At 36.2% G+C, this 27138-nt stretch overlaps 1 protein-coding gene across 2 annotated transcripts in view; it reads right to left on the reverse strand.

The window, feature by feature from the left end:
* LIFR (LIF receptor alpha) overlaps window positions 1–27138 on the reverse strand; it is a 63435-nt gene that overhangs the window by 21214 nt on the left and 15083 nt on the right. The window contains exons 1-10 of one of the 2 annotated variants that reach the window (XM_025052158.1): window positions 23658–23675; window positions 23353–23513; window positions 21648–21759; window positions 19050–19186; window positions 14040–14203; window positions 8693–8867; window positions 6615–6869; window positions 3034–3163; window positions 2415–2584; window positions 417–562 (exon numbers count right to left, since the gene is read on the reverse strand). In XM_025052158.1, the coding sequence (XP_024907926.1) occupies window positions 417–562; window positions 2415–2584; window positions 3034–3163; window positions 6615–6869; window positions 8693–8867; window positions 14040–14203; window positions 19050–19186; window positions 21648–21759; window positions 23353–23513; window positions 23658–23674 (1467 nt within the window). In that variant the 5' untranslated portion in view covers window position 23675. Of the gene's footprint in view, window positions 1–416; window positions 563–2414; window positions 2585–3033; window positions 3164–6614; window positions 6870–8692; window positions 8868–14039; window positions 14204–19049; window positions 19187–21647; window positions 21760–23352; window positions 23514–23657; window positions 23676–27138 lie in introns of those variants that run through there. The other variant, XM_025052159.1, reaches the window with a different exon arrangement.

Here is a 27138-nt window from a genome sequence, read left to right on the forward strand (position 1 = left end):
CATGTTTTAACTTATAATGACCAATTATAACTTGCTCCTGTTGATGCACTTAGCAGTTTTAAAAATCACATCTTCTCTCTGGTGCCAATTAGTCCATTATCTAATGCTACAGGTTACAGCAAAAACTACTCAATCATTCACAACTTATTGAGTACCAGCCACATGCCAGGTACTATACGAGACGTGCAAACAATCTGAGTGGTACAAGTCAAACTTGGGTTCTATAATATCCACTACTATAATTGTTTTTAAGTGCTAAATATAACGCTGTTATTATATATAATATCTTGGTTCTTAGTAAATCTCTATAATAAATAATCAGAGTTTATGCATATTGAGTTTCTTAATTGTTTTTGAAAACTAAGTATTTTATCCAAAAGCATCTCTAAAGAAATTTACGAAAGAATCTTACTCACCAACTCTTGCATCGAATTAGCTTTGTTAATTTCAATTTGACACAACAGTTTAATCTTTGCAAAGCTGCCTGGTAAATGCCAGGAAAGTGTAACAGCTGTTGAATTAACATCCTTCACTCTGACTGAAGTAGGAGTATGGGGATAAACTGTAAATATAATTTTTTAAAATTAATTACTTTAAAAGCTGTTTTCTAATATGACAAATGAGAATAAAAGAAAATAAAAAACAAGAGAGGTATTGTTAGTGCTGACCAGCAATATTTAACTCAGTATTTGTGGAATACACAAAACCTGCTGACAACATGCCAACATTTTTTAAAGAACCAACCACACTCAATATTTCTCAATTGATGTCAGGAATACTAAAAGGTAGTCAGATCATAGTCTCTACCTTTAAGAAACCCCTACTTTACTTGGAGAATGACAAACAAAAAGAAAGAAAATTAACGAGAGTGTATATGTTAAGTTCTAAATGTGTGGTACACATATTAACTGCCATAGGAATTTAGATGTAAGCATGGTAAGCAAAGATGGGACTTTAAGATGAGCTTTGAAGGAAGAATCAGACTAAAGCTGGCAAAACGAATACAGAAAAGCATTTCGGGTTGGGGACCTGGGAAGCACAAAGGTACCTGGGAAGCACAAAGGTACAGCGAAGCAAAGTGCACATTACATTGGTGATAATGCATACATCGTTTTGAATGGTGGGAAAGAATCATGCAGTAAATAAAACTAAAATGCAGAAGGCAGACAAAAACATACAAACACTACCATGCAAGTACAAAATGTAGCCATTTTGTCCTTAGGAAAATCAGAAAATAACAAAGATGATGGGAAGAAGTAAAAATGACTTATATTTACAAACAAGGCAACAGGATCATCTACTAATCACTTGCCAAGCTGCATGAGAGTGCATCTGGTTTAAGCCCGTTCTCTCGTGACTGAGTCTCTAAGAGAAGGCCTCTGTGCCAGTGCTCCAGTATTGTAGAGCCTGGCATGGAGTCGATACATATGGAAGGACCATAGGAATGAATGCCAAAAAGATGGAGGATATTTTATTTCTGAGCTATATATATTTTAATAGGATTGGTAAAAATTAAGAAAATATCAGCAAATCAAAAGGAACTATTTATTGATACATTTGAATAGACCTCATGGACATTACCCTTAGTAAAAAATGCCAACTTCGAAGGTTATATAACTGGTATGATTCCATTTATATAACACTCTCAAAATGGCAAAATAGAGATGGAGAACGGATTCGTTGTTGCCTGGGGACAGGGATGTGTGTGTGTGTGCGGGGGGCAGTTTGCTAAAGGGGCAGCATGAAGTAGTTCCTTTGTGGTGGCAGAACAGTTCTGTATCTTGTGTTGGTTCTATGAATCTGTATATGAATCCAATTGCACAAAACTACATGCACGAGCACGTGCACGTGCACGCGCGCGCGTGCGCGCGCACACACACACACACACACACACACACACACACACAAACTGAATGTATACAAAAACCAGTGAAAACTGAGCGAGGTCACGAGTCCAGCTCAGTAGTGCGGTTCACAGCGTTGTACCAGCGCCAACTGCCTGGTCTGGACACAGTGCTATGGTTACATAAACATGACCACTGGGGAAAGCCAGGTGAAGGGGTCACAGAGCTCTAATTTATTATTTTTGCAACCACTAATGAGTCTACAATTATTTCAAAATACAATGTCTTTAAAAATTTGGCAAAAAATTTTTCAGAAATCAAAAACTATTAGGTAAAGCCACTGACAGTTTCTATGAAAATGACTAATTCAAAATTTTATTTGAATTCAGTAAAATGGTAAAACTCGAAATTATACATTTTATAGATTTAAAAATAAAATATATAAGGTTAATGTTAATTATAAAAAAATAATTAGTAAAAAGTAATCCCTGTAAGTACTTTTCATTAGTCTCAAGACATTTCACCACTTCTAAAGTTATTTTTAAGACATTGATTTATGTAGCAGCTTACCTTTTTCAGTCGTGTTAACTAAAATTGCTGATTCTGATTGACCCAGAGGATTGCGAGCGTTCAAAGTAAAATTATATATTTCTTGATTTGGAAGCACTTGAAAGAATAACTGATAGCTTTCATTGGTGGGCGCTTCAACTCTTTTAAATCTAACATATTTTCCTGAAAAACTGCAAATGAAGAGAGGAATAAGGAATAATGAAATAATATCAAAATGGCAAGAGATAAATAGTGCAGAAAAAAAACGAATAGGTAAGTTTCAAACAAGTAATCTTTTCAAAGTGTTTATATTCCTAATTATAGATGTATTTTATACTCAGGGAAAAAATGTACATGAGATAGTAAATAGAAAAACAATAATCAGCCATAAGCCAACTACCAAGAAATAGTCTATTCATATTTGAGATGTCTGGCTTCTAGGCTTTTTAGAAAAAGAGACAAATTGAGTTTGTATGCATCAAACAGCAGTACTGATAGGATACCCAATTTTACACTGCATATCTGGTTTTATATCTTGCTCATACTATAAATGAGACAGAGCACTGCCCTATGTCATGAAACATCCTTCTCACGTACTCCTTACTGATTAAGTGTGACTTCTTTTCCTGGTGACCTTTACCTTTCAAATAAAGTGTAACTTGTATTGCGTGGGCCCACCAATGCTGTTGGTCTTCCTGGATCCCAAGTGCATATAATCTCTTTTAAATCATGTGTCTCACAGTTCAGTTTTTGAGGAATATCAGGTGGATCTAAAAGGGGGGGGGGAAATGTAGTTATTGTTACATATATTTTCCCTGAAAATGTTATATTTCATATGTTAATTACATTTTGTACAATTTCCTTAAAAAATGAAATAATTTATTGTTTACATTTTACTTTTTGAACAATGCAGGAACTACCCTTCTTTCTATAGCATGTTTTTTTTGAGTTCATATTATATTAGAAATGATAAATTAAAATATGCTGAAAAGTGACTATTAGCTCATTTGAAAACTCTCCAATAGCAACCTGAGGACAGTATCATTTTTTCCCCTTAAATCCTATTTTAGTCTACCAAATCGCTCAAAGGAAGTTATGTCCAACAAGTTAAGTCAGAAAAATATACAGATCAAAAGTATTATTATCTATCATCTACATATTATGTTTTGAAAAGAAGTACTACATCGTATTAAAGATCAACGTAAGTTATGTCACGAGTTTCAGAGTTTTTAAATAAGCAAGGACTATTATTTACAAAGTAATTCTCAGTAAAATTCTACATCTTCCCATATTCAAAGTGACTACTGCTCTTCTGTTGTTTTTGTTCTTTATTGAAACTATTCTCTGTGGCTTTGTTCAAGCAGGACTAGAAAAATAAAAAGTAGTTTTTTTAGTGTGTGTGAGACTTTTAGTGATAAGAAAAAATTCTGTAGTCTGACACTGATTATAGAAATTGATATTTCTGTAATCATGTTTAACCAAACTTATATAGAAACTGATACTTCCTACTGTCATATTTATCCAACTATCTGTCACTGAAGGAAAGTTTAAAAAAAAAAAACAATAATCTACCCATTAGAAAATACTGTAAAATAATTTTATTTAAAAATAACTAATTTTTTAAAAGTTCTTATTTTATCAACCAAGACTTAGAAAATTACATTTATCTTCCTCAGCAAAATGTCCTCTATTGATATTTTAGGTAATATCAGGAAGAGTAATTAGTATTTATATGAAAGTCTAATAACTGGATAATAAAACTAACATTGACATATTTGTTTTGAAAATCGTTTTAAATCTAAGGCCAAATTTTCATTCATTTTATTAAAATGACATACCAAAGTTTTTAGAATATTTAAAAATCTCATTATTTTAGTATTTGGCAGATATATTAAGTTGAAATACTTAAAATCCAAATAACCGGAGAAAGTTAGAAAGAATAGAAGCAAAGACAGAGGGAAAAAATATGAGAGGGCAGTATTTGAAAGGTATAGATTTTTTTCCCCCACAAATTAACTTACAAAAGAATCAGCTACAGCTGGGCAAAAGCTGGGTATAAGTCAATTGCATTTCTATTTATCAGCAAACAGAAAAATGCAATTTAAAAAACAAAGCCATTTTTTATGAAAATATTTTCAAATGAGAAAGCATAAAATTTGACAAATATTTACATGCTCTAATCCTATTTTACAGAGCATTATTTTAAAATATCTTAAGTATAATGAAAGATTAACATTTAGGTCGACATTTAATGCTAAAATAACACTATCAATAAAAATAACTCATTTGAAAGATTACTGAACAAAAATGTTTATAAAAGGTCTATTTTGCTTATGACTAAATTAGCACATGCATGAACACTGAAAAATATTGGCAAATAATTATTCTTCTGTCTTCTATATCATAAATTTATTTTAATAAACAGGGAAAGAAGCCATTTTTATTAGCACAAACATCAAACACATAGGAGTAAATTTACTAAAAGATATACAAGACCTCATATCACTAAAATAAATTAAAGACCGAACTAACTAATAGGAGGGATATACCATCATGGTTTAGATGATCAATATTCTAAGAATGAAAATTTTCCTATATTGATCTCTTAAACTGATAGATTTAATGTAATCCAAATCAAAATCCTGGCAGGTTTTGATTACGTATGTGCACGTATAGGGGAAAGTGACAAGCTGATTCTAAAATTCTTTTCGGTCTTTTCTATAAATTGCAGGTTAACAGAATATCCATAAGGGAAAGGAAATAAATGAATCTTGATCCCTGACTCACACCATAAACTGCCCTTGTAAATTTCTAAAGGGCTCCCTCCTAATGGGAATTCTACAGCTGCTCCTGAGTTGTCAAATACTGAGCAATATGTCAACCTCCAAATGTTACAAATGACGGTTAAATTATGAATTAAATGAGTCTGTTCTATAAGTATGATAAAAGATTAGAACACTATTCAAAATAATAAAAACTGTGTACGTTCTCATCTTTTAAGTTTTAATTTTTTGCTTTTGTGCTATGAAGTGAATATTTCACTTTTTGGTATCATTACATTTACCACTGGTTCTCAACTTAGACTCCATGATCATTTCTGTGGAATGTTGCGAGTCATTTCCTAAATTCCATTAGGAAAAGAAAATTTAATTTTCTAAAATTTAAATTTGAACATAGCCTCACCCTCACTTGAATTCCACAATGCATTACTGAGATGGCAAAAAGAGAGTAAGGTTACAGACATCAAGCTGAGAAGTGCACCTAATCCTGGTCTTTCTTTTGGAAGTAGATCAGCAACTGAACATAATTCATCATAAGTTTCTATGGAAGTGAAAAAGATACTGAGAACGGCTGATCTAAAGCACAGCTGAAAATCATAAAATAAAAAATAAGATAATCACTAAGCAATCAAAAAAAAATCACAAAAACCACTCACTACATTTCACACATTTTATTCATGAGACTCTTAGACCAAACACAGAGCCTTTAATCCAGAATGCAGGGTGGACAGGAAACACTGCTGGAGGCCAAGCCATCAGTGCACCACATTATAGTAACCACAGGGGAGGGGACAGGAAAACTCGAGATGCAAAATCATCTGTGGACAGTCCCACACAACAACTTTGGGAAATGCTGCGGCATTTTAAAACGGTAGGAGTGACTGTGTTAATAAAGAGGCCCTGCATTTTGGAGCATACATTACACATACAACACAGTGAGACCGGAAGTCTCCTGCACATGCCATCTGGTTATCCTCTTCTCAAATATGTTATTTTAAGAGTTGGAGAAGCATATAGTATGCTATTGAAAGATTTTGTGTAAACTAATTTCAATTTCTTTAATTAGGGTACTTATTTTAAAAAAGGTATGCTGTGATTAGGTGGCAAATTAACTCCTATTTGTAGGATTAAGAGATATTATGTACTAACCTCCCTTGACTCAACAAAGGTGTTAACTAAGAATTTAAACTAAAAGTTAGCTGCTGAAGGTTTCAAATCTTATTACAAAACCTACAAGTTATATAGATACAAGTATATAGAAACAAACTTAGAACTCTTTAAACAAGCAAAAATTCTGGTGCCTTCATATATCTTTTATATTAAAGAATTAAAAAATAAGAAAGAAATGGAATCACCCCTGTCCCCAAAAAGCATTAAGGCTTTTGGAAAGGATAAAAACAAATAAAAACGGAACTTTTTTTAAAGAATATTTTATACTTACAGCCCACAAAAATAACTGTTCCAAAAATGTTTTCTTTTGTTGTGAAAACCACATTTGTTCCACTATTTTCAGAAACAGAAATATTATAGATCTTGATTGCAACACTTTCCCCATCAAGATGAATAAGGGGACATTTTGTATAGCCGATCTGTGCTGATATCACTTTTTCTTGAGTCACACAACAAAATGTTATATCTGAGCCCACGAGTATCACTTTGTCTTGAGGAAAAACCTTACTCTGCAAATCAGAAGACCCTAGAAAGAGCAAAAGGAATTACAAGGAATTACAAATCCTTCAGAAGTCTTTTACCATAAAATAGCTCGGTGTATTCAAAACATACTGTTAGGTGCTTTGTAATAACTGTGGCCCAAAAATAAGTCCCCCAGGTTCCAAAGGAGAAAGACATATACAAGAAATGAAATAAACGTGTGGTTTTATTTACATATGGTGGGGTGAGGTGGGAGAGCAGAAGAGACTGTAGGTCAATGTCTAAGACCACAGGTTAACGTCTAAGAAGTTTTAAAGGTTCAATAAATGGATTTATATCCACATGCAAACAATCAACACCAAGAAAAAGTCACTCATTAAATAATTCCATTCCTCTGAAATGATTCTATGTATTTAGAGCAGACTTTCTACTTTCCATCACCCTAAATATGTTTGAGCCCCCCACATCATAAAAATCACTTTTTCTTTAATCCTAACTCTTTGTAGGTTAAAGCTGCACCTTTGTTTTTGTTTTTTGTTTTCATAAATATCCAATCTCTGTAATTACGTCTACTCTCTTTTCTACCTATTTATTCTTTCACAGACTGCTACCCAGTTTCTACCCTGACCATTCTACTAAAGTGGCTGGCTGGTCTAATCACTCAATTCAAGGGCCACTTCTCAGTAATCTTCCCCTTTGCCTTCACAGCATCTGGTACGCTGCCTAAAGTTTTCTTGAAACTCCCGTCTCTCTTGGGTTCTGTACCACTTTACCCTCGTGGACTACTCTTAACCCTCTGCTATTTGCTTTCCTGGCCTCTTTTTTTCCCATCCTCCTCTTAGACATACAAGCTTCTAAGAGATGGGTCTTTGGTCTCTATTCCCCTTTTCCTGAATTATGGTAACCTCGAGGATTTAAATTTTTTTCCTATCACATATATGCTGATGATTCATAAATATGCACCTCTAGCTCCAACTAATCATCTGGATGCCAAACTTGATTTCACTGCTACCCAGACACTTCATATGTACCTCAAGCTCAATGAGAATGAAAATGAAATTGATTTTTCCCATCTAATTTGTTCATATATTTTTTGTCTCAGTGAATGGCATCACCAGTCACCCAGCTGCCCAAACTAATAGTCACCTTTGGCTCTACATCTCCCTTACCAAATTCACAGTCGTTAATTCTAATTCTGTCTCTTCATTGCTTTCACACCTTTTCCCCTTTATAATGTCTAAACCCAAGTGTCCTAGTTACGCCTTCAGTGTTTTTTGCTTAACTCCAACTAGATTCTCTTTATCTACCTGCTTTCAGTCCTTTCTTCCTCTTGATTCATTTCTCCATATTGTCACTAAAGTGAATAATCCACAATGATCATCATCCTTTTTAAGGCTTCATTTTATTGTCAATAGTTTTCTGGGCCCTCTCTAATACTGCCAGCATTCTACCTGCATTTGAGTTTTATTCAATGTACCAGTGATTTTCGGCATGTTTGCAGATTCTCATATTCTCTGCAATATCTCTGCTCTGTGGAAGAGAAACAGGGAGCCATTTTTTTAAAATTTAGACTTGGTCTCTTTACCACCAATATAAAATTTTTAAATGTTCTTCAATGCGTACCACAGTGATTTTCAAACTTGGATGTTTATCTAGTCACTCAGGAAGTTCTTTAAAAATACAGATTCCTGAAGCCTATCTCAGACTTTTTGAATCGAAAGGTTCTGGGATGGGTGACTTGGAAGATTCCCAGGTAACCCTCGTGCTGCTAAATGGAGCTCAGAGAACTGAAAGCTTAAACTAAAACTTACCCTTAAGCAAGATTAATCTAATTCACTTGAAACAAAAATTCTTTAAATACAAGCTTACGAGAAATGTTCTTCAGTGGGCTCCAGTCACTCCACTCTTTGCGACCAGAAAAATGAGGATCGTCAATGTAGCATCTAATTCCCACATAGTGCGTGGCACATTCCAAGGGCATGTCTGAGGTCCAGCTCCAGTGATGAACTGTATCTTTACCATTCAGAGTTGTGTTGTAGGTCATCTAAAAAATGAACATGAAAACAAAATTATATTTCCCAGTAGTGATATGTTCTGCTTTCCTTTAGGATTAAAAAATACAACAGACTGTATAAAAACACCAGCTAAGTAAGTTAAAGGTTTGTCCTTTTGTAAAACTATCTCGGTTTTCTATAAGGCATAATAGGAGAGTTATAGTAACAATAATCATGAATCATTTATGTTTACTTCTTCAACTTTAGGCCCTACTTTATTATTATTCAAGATGCTGATATTCAAAACATTCAATACAGTTCACAAAAAAATATACCATTGCCTTAAATAATCTTCATTTGTCACAGAGAATAATAAGTTTATACTTCCAAGAGTTAGTCAAAGAGAGAAGCATCTCAACAAACTAAATTATTGTTTTAGACTGCATGTTTTTTACATAAGTGTTCTATATTTTAAATTTTATTTTTAAACATGCAACTTATAATAATATAAAATATTAATGTCCATTGTGAAAAACAGACAAGATTTCAATTAAATATTGAAGATTTACTAAAAGAGACCTTGGGATTTCCAGTTAAAGACAATAAATAAAGGCATTTCCTTCTCTCACTCTACAATGAGAGTATACCAAACTTTTTAAAGATGTAAATGCACAAGGGTAAAAAGTAGAAGAAACAGAAACAGTGAAATTCTGGATGCTGGAAAGCAGAAAAACAATGGTAACTGACTCAGAAGACCGGAGAAAGCTGAAGGTCAAGCCTCCAATGAGAAAGCCAGAAACAATCTTGAAAGTTGTTCAAAGATATGTTAGGTACCCAGATCCCCTCCCACATTCTATGCTACCGAAGGACTACTTTTTTTCACCTTGGCATGAAGAATGGAGGTTCACGCTCTGGAAAAGTAAAACAGAATACCTCTGGATTGAAGAACCTCAAGAAGGGTTGAGAAAGGGGAATACTGTACCAAAAATGGGGACCACTAACCTATGTATTCTGAAGACTGGGTCAAGACTCCTGCCTCTTCCCCTAGTCAGTTCCCAAAATAGAGATGGCCAAGTTCGGATTGACCAGGTAGGACTCTAAACAAACATTTCTGAGGCATATGAACAGGTCAAGATAAAAAGCTAAAATAATATTAAAATTTTGCCTAAAATAATTTTAATAACTAGATAGTCCAACCTAATTACCTATGATGAGCCTCAGTCAACAAGTCTCATGTAGGCACAAAAAGAAGTTCTAATTAGATTTTTCTTATTAAGAGCTACTCACTTAAATATGAACCGCAACCAAGATGACCAGAAAGTGGAGAAAAGTTCTAATAAAAAAACTCAAAGATTGAAACAAAGAAAAAAACAACTTGAAGAAACACACTACACAGAAAGAAAAAAACAGTTTTTTAAATCACTGATACTCTCAGAGATAAGATATTGCATTCATGAAACAAGAATTCGATACATTTTAAAAAAGAACAAAGACCAAAAATCAGCTCTTTCTTGTAAATTAAAAAAATATATGTTAATAGAAATTCAATAGCAGGATTGTAAGATAAAGCTTAGGAAAAATTGCTCAGAAAATATAGCAACAGGCATTTGAAAAGTAACAATGATAAGACAATTAGAGGACCATTCTGGAAGATATACTTTCTAAAGAACATAAGTTCTAAGGGAAAAAAGGAGAAAACAGAGATGAGGAAATCAAAGACACAAAAATAAGAAAATTTCCCAAGCTGATCACATGTTTTCAGACTGAAAAGTTCCCCAAATGAGCGTCCGCACAACCGATGAAAATAAATCCATGATCAAAAAAAGAAAAAAAAAATTCTTTTTTGAATAATGCCTTCAAAAATCTAGAGAAAATTTCCCAATCTAGAATTCTATGCCTAGCTAAACCACCAATCATGAGTGAATGCAGTATAAGGACATTTTAAGAAATGTCATGTCACAATGTATTCATCAAGTAGCATTTTATATTCCCACTAGAAATGTATGAAAGTTCCAATTGTTCTGCATCTCTTCAATATTTGAAGTCAACAGTCTTTTAAAATTTTTTAAAATTTTGTTGGCAACTAATTTAAATTAAAAAAAATAAAATACATCTGCAAGGTAGTATTATAAAGAGCAGAGAATATCTATAATAAAAAGCAAATAACTACCAGAACATCTGCTTTCACCCAAAATGAAGACATAAAAGGAAGACAGGGAATTCAGGAAAAAGAGGATCCATCAAAAGGTAAAAGGAATCTCCTGGATGATCATGGAGACCCCTTGGACCATAGCTTTCTGACGAATGTGCCATAAGACAATGAAGTTTGTCTTGAATGGGTTATGGGTATATCTAGGTTTTAATCTACAAACATAGGGTTGGCTGATAGAAGCTGAGACCACTGGAACTCCTGAAAACACTTCTTGCCACAAGAATTCTCAGCTATTCGCCCCACTCTATGCTTTACAAATATTGTCAGTGTCTGTGTATGTCTTTGTGAGCCCTTATATGAAAAGGATTGGGCAGTAAATCAGAAGGCCCTCCGAGAAATTTATTCACAAATATATAACTGATAAAACACTAGTATGTTTGAACATTCGACAGTAGATTTACACAACCTGGAGAGAATTTAGGATTGAATTAATGAAGCAGACTAAATAAAACTAAAAATACAAGACAATACAAGAAATTATAACACATACACACACACACATACACAAGAAAGAGTACACACTACCTGGTTCAGTTGTGAGCAGTGTTTCTACCACCATAATACAAACAATGACTACTGGTCTACCAATGGTCTACCAATAATTACAGCAGAACAATATTGGAAAAAGATAGAAAATATAAGAGAGAGAGGGAGAGAAAGAGGGAGTAAGGGGGAAGAGGTCAGGGAGAGAGTAATAGAAAGCCACCTGGAGCATGGAAGCAAGCACACAAGCATGTGAGTGTGTGTGCCTGGGCTAGGAGGTGAGAGGGGACTAATTTTCATCTTCCATTGTGCAAAGTTAATAAAACATTGCTCAAAATTGAAACAAGAAAGAAAAACCAATATTAGCGTGCTATTTGGAAAAAATGAAGATTAAAAAAGAATTGCTAAAATTGCATTGAAATTGGCTGTTTACAGAGAAAGAAAAATGAGGGGAGGGGAGGGTGCTGCATAACTCCCAGGGGTCATTCGCATCCTGGTCTGTGCCATGCACAGCTTCCATGGCTACAGGTGAGGCCATGAGCAGAAACTGTCAAGTTAAAAACGACACATAATAAATAAAACACTAATGTATAGTGTTCTTGATCTTTAAACTATTACAATAGCATTATAAGCTGTCATAAAATGACTGATTGTAAGCAATTCTAACTTAAACACTGATATTAATAATGTAAAATTATAAATAAAAAATGTCACATTTTTTGGACCTGGATCATTTATTCTCATTATTTCAATTTTTAAAATTAATTTGTTCTATCTCTATTTTTGTTACCTCTTGCTACATCTCCCCATACAAAGATTTTTCTTCAAAGATCATATTCCCAAAAGTAAGGAATTACTACTACCTTGTCTTTATTGTCTTGTTATGCATCTTGTGGCAATGAGTCATATAACCTTAGAACAATATTTCCATTCATTCATGTTTGATTTTACTCACACTTCAAAGAGTATCCCTCTTATCCTACCATCCCTAAGTCAGTTTTAAAAATAAATGTCTAACCAATGTACTATATACCTGAAACTAAATAAAATAAAAAATAAAAATAAAAAAATATAGTCCACAAAGTACTGACAACTAACAGTTGTTTAACAGCTTTATAAATATACCATGAACTAGAGGACATAATAGCACCACTTTACAAATGAGGAAAAGGTTTCAAGAAGTCACCCTAAGCCAATAAGTAGTAACTCAGAAACGAAATGCTAAGTCATAATAAAAGGCTAACGATTTTCAATAGGTAATAATTTTAAGACAATAATGGCAGAGCTAGATCAAATCTAGCTGCGAATCAGATTGACAAACAAGAACTGCCATTAAAATTCAAGAAAAGAAAGAGCATTTTAGGCTGAGATAATTAGAATGGGCTTTAAAATAAAGGGTAGGATTTGGCCTGGGTCTTGAAATGTGAGTTCGACTTGGATAGGTGAAAAAAAAGGAGGGTACATTTGCTTATTATGTAAAATAGACTGTAGTGATTAGTTGCATTGGCTATGGAACAAAACAGCCTGGCTTCACATTTTGGCTCCACCACTTAATGTCTTCCTGTGACTGTATTTCATCTGTAAAATGGGGATGATGCTAATAGTACCTCCTTCATGGGTCTGTTGTGAGGATGCAAAGAGTTAACATAGAGAGAGCTTTTACAATAAAAAAATATGAAAATAGCAAATAGGAGTATTATTTTAGGAATATAATACTTAGGTTGTCAAAAAGGAAAAGTAAGACAGTAACTAAGAAATACAGAATAATCCTATTTGTTATCTTTACTCTTATCTATGGCAAATAAATTGTAAAATCATGAAATGGTTTTCTAATTCTTTTTTTTCTAATTCTTAAATTTATACCTAAGCATATTTCAAAACCATTAAGAAAGAAAAGAATAGAAGAGTAAAAGGGGGAATTATCACATACTAGCTGTCAAAACTTTTCACTACTTCTTCTCATTGTCCCTTAGATTAAGAGCAAATTAAGATAGGTTAAAGGAAACCATTCATAAACAGATTTTTAAAAAATAAGAAAAAAAGCATGTACTACTAAATACAAGAATGTTATTTTAGATTAAGATAAATTCAAACTTACAGATTTATACAAAATTTTTCAACAATTACTATGGCTAAATATATTTCAAAACATTTATTTTTATGTTTATAGTATTAGACAAAGATAAAAATGAAACTAAATTATATGTACACTTTTATTTCATTTATGTAAAAACATGCATATAAAATGCCTAGACAATATACAAAAATAATGTTTACTGTGTGCAAGTGGCATAATTGTGGATTAGTCCTCCCTTAATCTCCTAAACTTCTTCTAATGGTTACACATTATTTTAATGATTAAAGATTTTGAGTCATGGCATATAGTTTTTAACGAAGCCTGAAAGGATATCCGATCTACTTCTTTAATAATCCAAAGGTTCACTGATGTCACTTTAAAAATCTTTTTACAAAGTAAAAAGTTTCTCTAATGTTACAGGAAAAGAAAATCTGTTTTATTCAGACTTACTAATTTTATGACTTCCACATTCTCTTTATGTAGAATTTTAATTTCCCAAATGACATTCGAGTGATGTGGAAAAACAGAACCCTTATCATTCCACTTTAGATGTAACGTAGAAGTTGGGAAATCGGCAGACAAATTCAAGATCTCTGGTGTGTCTGGAATGAAGGCTTAAAAAAGGAAACAAAAGATAAAACTTAGTAAAATAAGTAACAATTTTTCATATCATAATTCATTAGTCAATTAATTTTAAAGCTCTATTCTTTCTTGATCAAAAATAATCAAGAGTTAAAAGTAGACTTTTGAACTTATCACTGAAAAAGGAGAATATATGTATTCACTTGTATAAGCAACTCCAAATGATTCATCAGCCAAATTTGAGAAAATTATTTATCAGCTTGCAGTTTCAAGTCCGTATCTTTTCTAATACAAATGGAAACTGGGTTCCCACTGCACTCTAGTGTCATCTGGTCTGGGACCTATAAGTAGGCAGCATCAGAGAGAAGTAAAAGAACTTCCTTTGTGTGGCTGTAGGTCCAGCCTAAGACAATGGTGGAATATGGAAAGTTTGCTTTGGTAAAGCTTTCTTTCTGTTTTCTCTGCAGCCCTCCCCGCCCCGCCCCCTCCCCCCATGCTGGGGGAAGTCACCCACATGAGGATGCTATAGGCTATTCCTGGTTCTAGGTATCAGTAAATAGCAGCAAGACCATAGTAATGACCAAGGCATTGAGGGACAAAGCCAACAAGTTAACTGTGCGGATCTAAGAAGTATTTAGCAGGATCTTGAAGTCTTTCAGGAAGGCTATACTAGCAGTGGTGTACAGGGGATGCAAAAGAGATAAGGTAATCAAGTAGGAGACCACTGGAAAAAGCCTCACTAAACAGCCAAAGCTTGTTTGGGTGCTATGGATAGTTACACCTTCAGGGAGCCAGAGACCTTCACAAGAATCATGAGAGGGAATGACACAGAAGCAGAAGGAAGCCACAGAAAACCCAGGACCACTGAGACCAAAAGAAATGGGTTTTCCTGTAGACCAAATAAAAGAGTTCAAAGAGGAAGACAGAAAAGACTACTGATGCTGGTAAAGGGACCGTGAATATTTGAGAAAGAAATCTGGGAGGGCAGTGGGCTCTGAAGCTCCATGACAAAAGGTAAGGGAAAAAACCGTGCTCAAGGATATGACAATCCCTCAAGGAGAAACATGAACTAAAATAAAGTAGCAGAAAAAGTAAGGTATCCTTTAAAATCTCCAAGTCTCCTTACCTAGAGGGGATGAGTAAGTTATTAAAATGTTTTGATCAGTAGAAAACACACAAGGTATGAGCCTGTTCCGTTCTACAATACGTAGGCTTTCTGGTGTGAAGGGCAGAGAAACTTAGGACCCTTTCTTGCATGTTCCCTCCTCAAATGGCAGTAAGGTGAAGGTAAGTCAAAAAAAATCCACAGACACATTATCTGGCCTGACATCCTAGCACTTCCCCCATAAAGCTCAAGGACCTATCAAAGAAAGTCCTGGCTTGCACGACCTATAGGAGTTTGCAGGTGTACAGTAGCTGAATGTGCTAAACAAAACAAATAGCAGACCGAGCCCATATAAATTCATCTTGGAACTTAAAAATAAGTCCTTAATAAAATTAACTAAAATCTGCTGGCCACAGTGCTCTCCACTGGATTTATGTAAGATGTTCAGGGCTGTACGGGAAACAGAACGTGCATACAGCAAAGTCAACAGGTACACAGCTATATAAGGACCGTGGAGGATGCGTCATAGCAGAAGTAGGATGCTGCTTTTTAAAGAGAAGGAGTAAACAAGGAGAAAGTTGCTGATTTAGTGCCAGGAGAGGGAATCTCCAAGGTGCCAGTGTGGCCACACAGAGCAGAGGCTTCCGAAACATGGTTCTTTCAAATGTTTCAAGATATCAAGATCTAGTAACTTAAAAATTATGAAACGTGAATATTTTAATAAGGCAACATTCATCTATTAAAATGCTTCCCTCCTTGAAAAGCCCGCCTAATTTACATGTTATCTAAATAGCAGTAGGCTACTCTTCAAAACACAGGTCATACCCAATATTTCACAGTAAAAATAGTAATTACAAATGAAAGGATTACACACACACACACACACACACACACACACACACACACACACACACACACACACACACACACACACACACACATACACACACACACTTTTTTCACTTCTTTCTTTATAATATATATGGGAAGGGCCCCTAAGCTCCCATGACTGTCATCTGCATTTCCTTCCAGCTAAAGTAGACACTTGAAGACAATGCTAACTTGCTTTCTAGAAACTAGGAATTGTTCAGCTAGGAAAGAAATTTCATCAGTCTTGTTGATTTTTTAAAGCTAGTAAGTCTTTACCCATCACTTCCATGTTCTTTTGCCTTAGAAGACGGGAGCTTTCCCAGCGCTTTCATGGGATCCACAGTATTTATTCTGCTTCAAATAGATCCAAATTTTCAGGTTATTTTAAGAAACTTAGACATTAAAATTCTTTAAAAAAACTTATTTTTGTACCTGCCCTTGTCGATTAGAAGCTTATTGCATTTGTGTATATATGTTAAATACCTTGTTTGCTTTATATGTATATTTTTGAAAGCATCTTAAGATGTAGATAAATCTTAATTTCTCATATTTTTATTTAGTAGCAAACTGCCAAAGAACCCAGATCCTCTAATGCATGGTTACCTATCATTTCATAGTTTCTCTTGCACATGGTAGGTGCTCAAAAATTTGCTGATGCATCTACATCCCTCTCTTATATTACCTAATTTGCTTTTCAATTTTCTCATCAGTATTTTCTTAGTAGTTGCAGTAATATCTTAGTATTGGGATACTGTTAATCTGACATATGAATCACAATCAGGCCATTATTAAAAATACTATCAACAATTGCTGATATACAAAAACAATGAAGTATTAAATAAGTCACCTGGAGTCTGTCTTGATTTTCCTTTCTAATTCTTTCTAACACTGTTATCCTTAAGTAACATCCCAGACATAACCTTCTGAATACTTACTAAAAAATCAGACAATACAAACAGGCTCCCTGACAGGATCCCAAGAAATTTTTTAAAAATCTGGAGTGAAATTATGTTAGATTCCTCAGACCTTACTACAAAATAATTCCGTATGAATAAAAGACTTAAACTAAGTACGAAAATGAAACCAAAACCTCATAAAGAAAAACAGCAAGAGTCTATTAAAATGAAACTTGTGATATGAAAAATATCACAGTTGTTTAAATTTTAAATTTAGAAAAATATTTGTAGCAAATATAACCATAATATAGAGAGAGCTCTTGTGAATTGATGAGGAAAAAGATAAATTTCAACATGAGAAAATTTATGAAGGCTACAAATAGTTCAGAAAAGAATAAAAATGACTGATAATTCTCTTACAAAAGTAACCACGGAAATGAAAAACAACAGTGCTATAATTTTGGGTTCAGACTGAAATGGCAATTGAAGTGAACAATACGCAGTGCTGGCGAGGATGTGGAATAACAGGCACTCTCTTATATGATGTTTGTGGTAATGTAAAGAGATTCAAATTTTTCAGAGAACAACTTGCAATGGATATCAAAAGTCATAAAAAGTCATGCCTCTAATGGAGCATTCCCAATTCTAAGAATTTAGCCTAAGAAAATCATCACACGAAATCAGAAACATATATATGTGAAAGATGTTCATTAAAGCATTGGTTATAATACTGAAAAACTGGAAATAAAAATCTTAATGTTAATAATCACTAAAGTAATACTGGAAATTCCATTCAATAGAATACTATGCAGCTCATATTTAGATTACAACTGGAAAATCGATCTATGTCTTCTGTTAAGCAGGTGATATAGCAATATGAACCTTTTACTTATATTTACATGAATAGAAAATATACCTAGGTGTTAACAGCATTTCTCTGTGGGTACTGGGATCATGGATGATTCGTACAATACGAGCTCATGTGGCTCTCACATACAACCAGAAAGAAAACGACAAACATGGCTCTTCTCTCTTTACTTTGAAAGATGGCCCTAAGAAGCACTTTACCCAGGCGATGCTTCCGCCAGAAAATGGGGCAGATTCTGAGTTCCTGGAGAGCATGCTTTGTTATTCTTTCAAATCTGTGCTATCTCAGATCCAGACCATTCCAAACATGCATCCTGTCTGTGAAATTGGACAGATCTCCAAGTTAATGATATTTTCTTTCCCTTGCTTCAAAGGAAGTCATCCTCATAAAACTCATTATAATATCATTATGATACCATTCCATAACAGTTGTCAGGAGCCAACAAACCTGCTTACTCTACCACTCAAACAATCAAAACTACTGAGGTATTTAAGGTCTCATTGTGTAGCAAAATTTCCATCTCCATCAGCTTGGGTTTATTTCATGCTGCCACTCAGCTTGTGGCCTATTAAGGCACTCAATCAACAGATTTGTAAAAGATGGCCTGCTATGGGCAAGGCACTAGGCTAGGTGCCAGGTGTAGAAGACAAAGTCCCTGCTCTCAGGGAACCTATTTTCTTGTGAAGGAGATACACAGTAAGCACCTAATTACATAATAAGTAATGCAATTTTGAGAAATGTCACAAAGGAAAAGACTGCCTAAGGGGAAAGTTAAGAAAGGAATGGTGCCTTCTCTGGGAGGGGATGGTCAAAGACGACTTCCTAGAGCAAGGAGCACTTGAAAATTCTGAAAAGTGTGTAGGAATCAAGAGGCAAAGGGACAAAGAGAAAATTATCCAATTGTGGGAAGGGTCTTGAACTCTGTGACACCTGTTTCAATTGACTAGAGGACAGTGTGCTTCTTTATTGATTGTGGCAATGCTCTACAATCCATAGGATGCTTGCTGGGTAAATGAAAGAATTAGTGTAACAGCTGAAATTCAAAAGAATGGTCAAATCGCTCCAATGATAAAATCCACAATACTAACAAGGCATTGTTCTGAGTTATTTTCAAATCAATTTTCTTTTCAAATACTTACAAACGTTTTTTTCATTTAGTATGAATTTACTTATAGAACTTCCAAAACCATGTAGAGGGCTTATTGTTATTTCATGATCACCAGGCGAAAGAGTTGAGATTTTAGTATTTGTTTTACCCAATCGATAACAAGGGGACCTGCAATATAAAAAAATTAAATTTTAATCAACAGATAAAATTAACAGTACGAGTTTCATTAAAACCTGATTCACACAAAATGCACTGGAAAATATTTTACGTGCTTTTGCATTCAAAAACATGATAGGTTATACTGCATCTTAAGACTGAAAAAGAGAGGTTAATGGTAAGTGCATCAATGTAGATGTAGGAAAAATAATCAGATTGTACTAGAAATTAAGCATAAATGACTCTTTCAAGAAACAGGGTCTTAGTTAGCATGCTCTTCAAACTCTCACCTAACTTCCCTCTGCAGCCTTACCTCGGCTGCACACACCCCACCTCCCTAAAAGCCCCATACTTCTAGACCAGATGTACACTAAAATTCACGAAGAATACTGGCTACTTGTCACCCCTAAACACATACCCTCAACTTGTCTGCTCCTCTGTCTTGGCTCATGGTTCACTAAACAAAACTAGTTCTCCTTTCAAAATGCTTCCAGTTCCCCACCCATTACCTCTCAGACAAAAGTGGTTTTTTCCTCTGTGGTTTCACGGCCCTTTGTATCTTTATCAAACACATTTATATTCTTTTTTCTGTTATTCACATACATTTCTAACTTACCATAAAATTTTAATTCAAGCAAAGGAACTTTTGGTGGCTCCTGCATCCCTGCCCACACCCCAGCACCCAGCACAGGCTTCTTCACGTTGTTCACTTAGGACCGAGAATGTGAAAGGGTCAGCTCACCTCCTCTCCATTCAGATAGCGAGGCTGAATTCTCTACATTGTGCTATTTCATATGTCCATGCCGTCAGACCCACTATTCCTTCAGCCTGGAATGTAATTCAGTCATTTTTCTTCTGAGAAAAATGAGTAGTCCTACTCCACAACCACATCTTCTCCGAGAAGCCTCTGCACTGCCACCCTCCCTAGCTAAAGCTCCCTGGCCCTTCACGAACGATTTCTATCGGCATCAGATCCCCAGTGTTAAGATTTGTTCACTGTGAACTCCTGGGGGGCCAGAACAAACTTCCCCGGGGGGGCCTGTGGTTCATCAGTGCTCTTTACCACATTTTCAGGTTCTCCGCTTCTGAACTCACAGTAGGCCTGCACTTCTCCGCTCCTCTGAAGCAAGGAAGGCATGGTGATGTGACTTTATTTGCAGAGAAATTGTAGTGAAAGTCACACCTATCGCTTCAGGAAGCTCTGAAAGCCAGCAGGCTGCGCTCCCTCCTTCCCCGCCACCCCACCTCCTGACGTGCTGCGGGGTGAGGGCCCTTCAGCCTGGGGCCCTAAGGATGAGACAAGGGGCAGAGATGCAAACTGATCAAAGACTAACACAAAACACAAGCAGGAAATAATCCTTTATTTTCACAGCAGAAAATAAGGAAATAAGATTTGAGAGCAGTTTCTGCAACACAAGTGAACTCATGCAAGCTGATAAATTATCCCAACACTTAGACTAATGTTCAATAAATGTACGCTGAATGGGAAAAAAACATCCGAGTATACTTAAATACACATTTATGTCCATTTACATGAGGACCACTCATCAGCAAACAGGGACCTGGAGCAGCTGTGCTGGAATTCCTCTGCTTCCCTAAATAAGTCATGCCCGGCTGGGATCAGGGGAGCAAAAGGTGTCGTCTGGTTTGCAGGTGGCCCAAAAGCCTCAACTCCAGGCTTGAAGCTCCTCTCCCACTCCAACACTACCTGAGAGGGTAAAGTGGTGCGACAGAACCTGCCACTTGCTTCCTAATGTCCACTTTCCCCTTTTCCTTAGTAGCATTAAGTCAGTGTTTGTCTGGGCACACTGCCATCCAGTTAAGAGAAGGCATGGCCCAGCCTCTGTGCAACTAGGTTTAGCCATCTAAGTTCTGCCAGTGAGATGGAAGCAGAGGTGTTATATAGGACTTCTTAGAAAGCTTCTTGAAGAAAAGCATCCTCCTTTTCCTTCCTGTTTTCTGGAATGCAGATGTGATAGCTGCTCCTCAAGCATTACCTTGGACCATGAGATCTCAGGCTAAAGATGGCAGAGTAGCATGATATAGAGGAACCTGGATTTCTCATGGCCGTAAACAACCATGTCAGCCTTGAATGTCCACTCCAGACGTTTTAGAAGAGAGAAAATGTCTCATATAAAATGCCTGCTAAGCCACTCCTACTGACACTTTCTGTTAGGCACAGTCAAAACTCAACCTGACACAGGTAGACAAATATAGACCAGAACTCAGAGCACAGTAGAAGTGTGTTACTTACTTGCTATTAATATAACAAAAGAATCAAAGTTTTGGCCAGGGGAAAGGTCTGTTTCCATGTTGACCGATGTAAGATTGAGAATTTTTAGAAGATAGAGAGCTAAGACTAAAACATTTTATTTAAAAATTTACAGAACAAAATCTTAATGCTCTAAAATTAAAGAGAAAGAACTTTTAGTTTTAGGTCGTAGCTGTAAATCAATCAAAGTGTTTGCATTACCTGTTTTCAATGCAAACTTCGTAAACAGCACCACGGCTGGCTCCAGAGGGTTTCCAAGAGCAGTCCCACACTTGCAAATTGTTAGTTACACACTTCAAGTCATGAGGAGCCCCTGGAGGAGAAACAACGTGCGTGTGCACATGCACGCACGCACACTTAATAATTTAACTGCAGTGTAAAAAGTCAACATGTTAAACCATTTTCAATCCTAAGTATAAGCATATGTGTTCACAGAGGGCCCATGTTCTTTGTGCTGAGATGAACCTACAGTCACAGGAGGTGACTGGTTTTATATTTCTTTCTGTAGCTCTGGCTTTAAAAAGCTTGAGAGTAACCTGATGAAAGTGAGCCAACCATTAAACCACTTAGGGGTTAGGCTTTTATCAAAAATTCCATTTCCAGGCAACTAAGATTAATAGAGGGAGTGCTCATGTAGATGCAGTGATGGAACCAAGACAAGAGAGGGCTTGGGAGAATTTTAATCTCTAATAGCCCCATTTGCCAAAAAAAAAAAAAAAAAAAAACTCTAGGTAAAAACCATGTCTTTCCCATGCCCACAAACGCAGCTTCTAAAGGCTCCAAGCATTACTGTTTCGCTGCCTTCTACCAGGCGGCCACCTGCATGGAAATCCCATAACCACCCTGCAGATTTTTATGAAGCGCATTAAAGTTTATACAGCAATGAACTCACACAAGTCCCTGAAAAATACATATTTCATGTGGGCCTAAACAACTGAAAAGTAACAAAAACTTCAGAAGATTACAATCCTAACAGTACTTATAGCTATGAAATAACATTACGTCATGGACTACATAAGCACTATACAATGAAAAAATATCATTCTGAAAGAGATATGAAAAAAAAAAGAGAGTATAAGAAAGAGAGAAAGAAGGAAGACAAAAGGAAAAAAGAAAAGAGGGAAGAAATAAACGCTATTACAGTGTGAAAAAGGTATTCTATCTCAGACCCTCTAATAAATACCTATGAAAATATTTTTTCTTTAACTTTTTCATATGGTTGGTATGATATTCACTATAGCAATAAATTATTATAAGAGACAAAAAAAATATTATAAGCGCTCACATTAGAAATCATCAGTAATCATATTTAATGGTGATCTTGAGGAAAAGAGAAGATCTGTTTAATTACGGAAATAATATAAAAACTAAATCCCAGCCAGAAGGAGAATAATGTGTGTTTTTTTTTTCTTCTGGAAATAAGCTTGGTAACATCTTCGCAAACATTCTTAATATATTTAAATAAGATGAAAACAAACATTGTTAGAGAAAAGTATATGATTTCATTTATATGACATTCTGAAAATTAGAGAGACAGAAACAGATCAGTTCTGGCTGGAGGAGGGATGGGAGGCGCTGCCTGCAGAGGAGCACGGGGCATTTTCTGGAGTAAGGGAACTGCGCTGTACCTTGTCTGTGCCGCGAGTTATGTGACTGTATACATTTGTCAAAAATCACAACTTTATTCTAAAAGGGTGAATTTTATTGTACATAAGTTACATCTTAGTCTTTTTAAAATGAAGAAAGAATACTTAGCTCTATCTTTAAGGGCTTTTTAAAAAAGAAACCGAAAGTACATATAAAGATGACAAAGAAATGAATTTTAACCACCAAAAACCTAAAATTTCAATGAAGACACACTATCCCATTGCAATCAGTTCATTCTCTATGACTGTAATGCACTTACCCTTTTTCTGGCTATTTACTTGATTCATTAAATATAGAAGAACAAATGCTGATAAGAGCCACCGGAAATTTGAAGTTGTCTTCATTCTTTTACTGTCCACCATCCAAGACGGTTGTCTCAAATATAAGAAAACGTCCAACATCCATGCAATGCAATCAGTCCTAGATGAGAAGAATTTCAAATGGTGTTCAAAATGCTCCAAACACATGCCTTATGCAGTGCACACTAACAGTGAAAATGGGCGCTGACAGCCACTGAAACAAGCTGTACGCTAATGACTTTGAAGATGCTAGGCTCAAGCTGACCTGGTTTTAGGAGACATTGACAATCAGACACAGCTGTTGCTTCAGAGATTCGTTAGAGAGTCAATTTTCAAACGATAGGCTTCAAGTTCAAGATTATAACTGAATACGTTTATCAACTCTCCATCCTAACGCTACTAGAGTATAAAAAAGCAGTGCATTAAAGTTTTGACAATTTTAAGTGATACACAGAATGACATTTTAAATTTTAATTGGTATATATTGACTTTTGTAGTCATTTATGACAAGTAACATCTATTTTCTTTTCCATTTATACTATGACATAAAGTTTCTATTTCACATATATTTAAACGAAGAGAGAAAAAACTGGGGTAAATAATAATATAGAGGGTTTGCAGATGTGATAAAAATATTGATGACACAGAAATGACTAAAGCGTAACACTACAACAGCTATACTGGGAAAGGGGCATTGGTAGATGAGAAATCTCAACACGTTGCTGTTGAAAACAGAATGCCTGTGGAGAAGCAGTGGCTGAATCTGGTAGGTGGCAAGAAGGGGCTGCGACAGAGGCAGGTGATGTTCGGCCCAGGAGCTCCTGATACATGCCAACGAACGCTCAGACAGCCTGCCAAATGCCAGGTCCTCATCCAGGCACTGGAGGCGCAACATGAACTAGACAGAAGTTCCTGCTCTCAAGGAGCGTAAGACTGAGAGAGATACACACATAAACAAATAAGAAATTTAAGATCCCGATATGCGCTTCAAAAACCAAAACAGGTCAATATGCATGAGAGTGTGTTAGCGAAGTTTGCTACTTGACCTGAAATCTGACCGATGAGAAGATTGCCATGATAAGATCGGGAGAAAAGCAACAGGAGCAAGCACAATGACCCTCATATGAGGACAGAGTGGAGGGACACGGAGGGCCTCATGGCCATCGGAAGGATACGGAGTTTAACGAGGCTGAGATGAGAAACCACCGGAGTGTTTTAATCAAGGAAGATCCATGATCTGATTTGCATTTTGGGAAGACTTCTCTAACTGCTTCATGGTGGAGACCCTGGCAGAAGGGAGCAGAAGCAGTGAAACCACAGTCCACCTGAGATTACCTGTGCTGAGCACTCAAGATCTAAGCGTGGAGGTGGCGCGAGGTGGTCAGATTCAGGCTGTTTCAGGGCTGGCGGGTCATACTGATGCACTACGAGCGGGACAGCACGGTGGTCAAACACACAGACGGGGTCTGAATCCCAGCTTTGTCACCTGTTGCCCGATCTTCACCTCCCTGTGCCTCGGTTTCCTCATCTGTAGGGTGGGCATAACTGTATTTTCCTTATAAGTTTGTTGTGACGATTAAATGAGTAAATATACGTAAAGCAACTGAAACAGTGACAAGCACATGGTTAAGTGCTGAAAGTACTTTGTATGTTGTGTGAGGAAGGGAGACCTGATAAACAGCAAGGATGGCTACTAGATTTGGCGGAAAAACAACGAATGGAGGGTGGTGCCATTTAAATCCTCTCTGGGTGCATGAAGGACGAGGCAGTAACTTACAGGGAGAAACAAAAGGGTTTGAAAATTTGTTTACAGACGTCAACTTTGATATGCCCCTAGTCTCCATTCCACAGAGAAGAATTCTACCTCCAGAACGTAAAAGAATAGTCGAGGAAACCAGAGCAGCTAACAAAGACACAGGTGCCAAAGAGGAAAGCACTGGAGGACCCTCAGGGCGAAGATGTTCACAACCACTCTTGCTGCTCAAAGCCTGTTGGCCGACAAGCCCTTCCAGTGTACTGAAATCTCCCTGTCAGACCTAATATTGCCTCATTTTTATACTGGAACAGACAACCAAGAATCACAAAACATACAAGCAAGGCCTAGAACATCAAAGAGAAATTCAGCATAAACTGGATAACCAAAAGGAAAATAATAATTACTCCCAGAAGAAAAAGAATACTGTGGAAAACAGGAAAACTAGAAAGATAAAAACAACAGACAACCACTTCTAAATAATATTCTCAAAGCAAACACGGCAGTCATAAAAATAAGAAAAGGATGCAAGGAAGAAGGAATAATCAGAAATAAAAATAGCTCTTGGAAGTTAAATACATTGCCTGACATTAAAAAATTTTTAAAGACAGAAAAAAGAACATTGAGAAATCTTTCAGAAAAAAAGACAGAAATAGAAAATGTGATAAGAGATATGAGAAACAGGAACTTGATAAAGGAAAGGAAATCCAACATCTAAATAACCAGAGCCTAATGAGAGATTTCGAAAAACATTCTCCTTAGAGAAAGGAAATGGCAAGCTCTCCTCTTGGCTCTTGCTGAGTGTCATCAAAAACCAAGAAAATGAATCCCAAACAGCTTAAATAAGTGTAACCAAAACATGCACAAGGCACGAGCACACATTTTAAAAGGGTTCAATTATTTTCTGGATAGACAACTTTCTAGTCAATTCCAGTACCATCGAGCTTACTTATTAGAATGAAAACGTTTTCATAAACATTTAAAATGCCAGTTGCTAATGTTACGGAATTGCAGAGCGTGTGCAAGAATAACTGAATAAAGGAGATAAAAATAATCAGAAACCGTATTTACTGACTGGCTGAACACTATCTTGAAATGAGACAGTCCCTCACTACAAGTTTACAGTTGTTCTAGAAAAGAGAAGTGTGTCCCACGAAGTGGGAAGAGGGGGGTAGAGGCAGAGGAGAGCGTGCTCTGGGCCAGGTGCTGTGGGACTGTCATCCTAATTAGCGGTGTGACTGGGGGAAATCACTTAATCCCTCCAGGCTGCTGCCTCAAGCACTGCAGCAGAGGCCAGCCTTACTCAGCGTCCATATGAGAAACTTCCCAGAGTTAAGTTGCACTATTCCATCCGTGTTGGCAGGCAACAAGCAAGCAGACACACTAGGCCAATGCCAGCACCAGCCACCAATGAGAGACACCCCTGAGGGGGTGCTCAGGGTCAGAAGGATCAAAGGCAGTGTCACCAGAGCCTGCTTAACTGAAAACAGGTAGGACAATAAAGAAGACTTTCTTTTGTCACAACATTTACATAGAAAAATTTGCACAAGTCATTTAGGCAATACAGTATTACACTTGCGATAGATTCAGCTTCTGTGCCACGGAAAACTTCCGAATGGACTTCTTTGCAGCCAGAAAATTCATGCACAGAGCCTTCTAAAAAGGACACGTAAAACCAGTTCTGCTCTTCTCTGATAGAAACAGTGAGAATTTGCTTTAACCCCACCCCCCAATGCCTTATTCTTAAAGGAGAGCACATTTTTATAGAATTTTAGGAGCTAATTTTCAAAATCAGGATCGCTGTCTTGACGCAGCCGCAGAGTGCCAATGCAAGTGCCGACAGGCAAAACGGGTCAACTACCCAGGCTGGTGCTAATGGCAGCCTGCCTGTCCAGTCTTCGAAGGTAGGAGCAATGCGCCATGCACCCATTCTCTAGAGCTACTACAAGAGGATGTAATTCACAACAGAAAACGAGGCAGAAAACCAAAAAAA

The sequence above is a fragment of the Pteropus alecto genome, unplaced genomic scaffold (genome assembly GCF_000325575.1).
Source record: "Pteropus alecto unplaced genomic scaffold, ASM32557v1 scaffold338, whole genome shotgun sequence".
NCBI classification, from domain to species: Eukaryota; Metazoa; Chordata; class Mammalia; order Chiroptera; family Pteropodidae; genus Pteropus; species Pteropus alecto.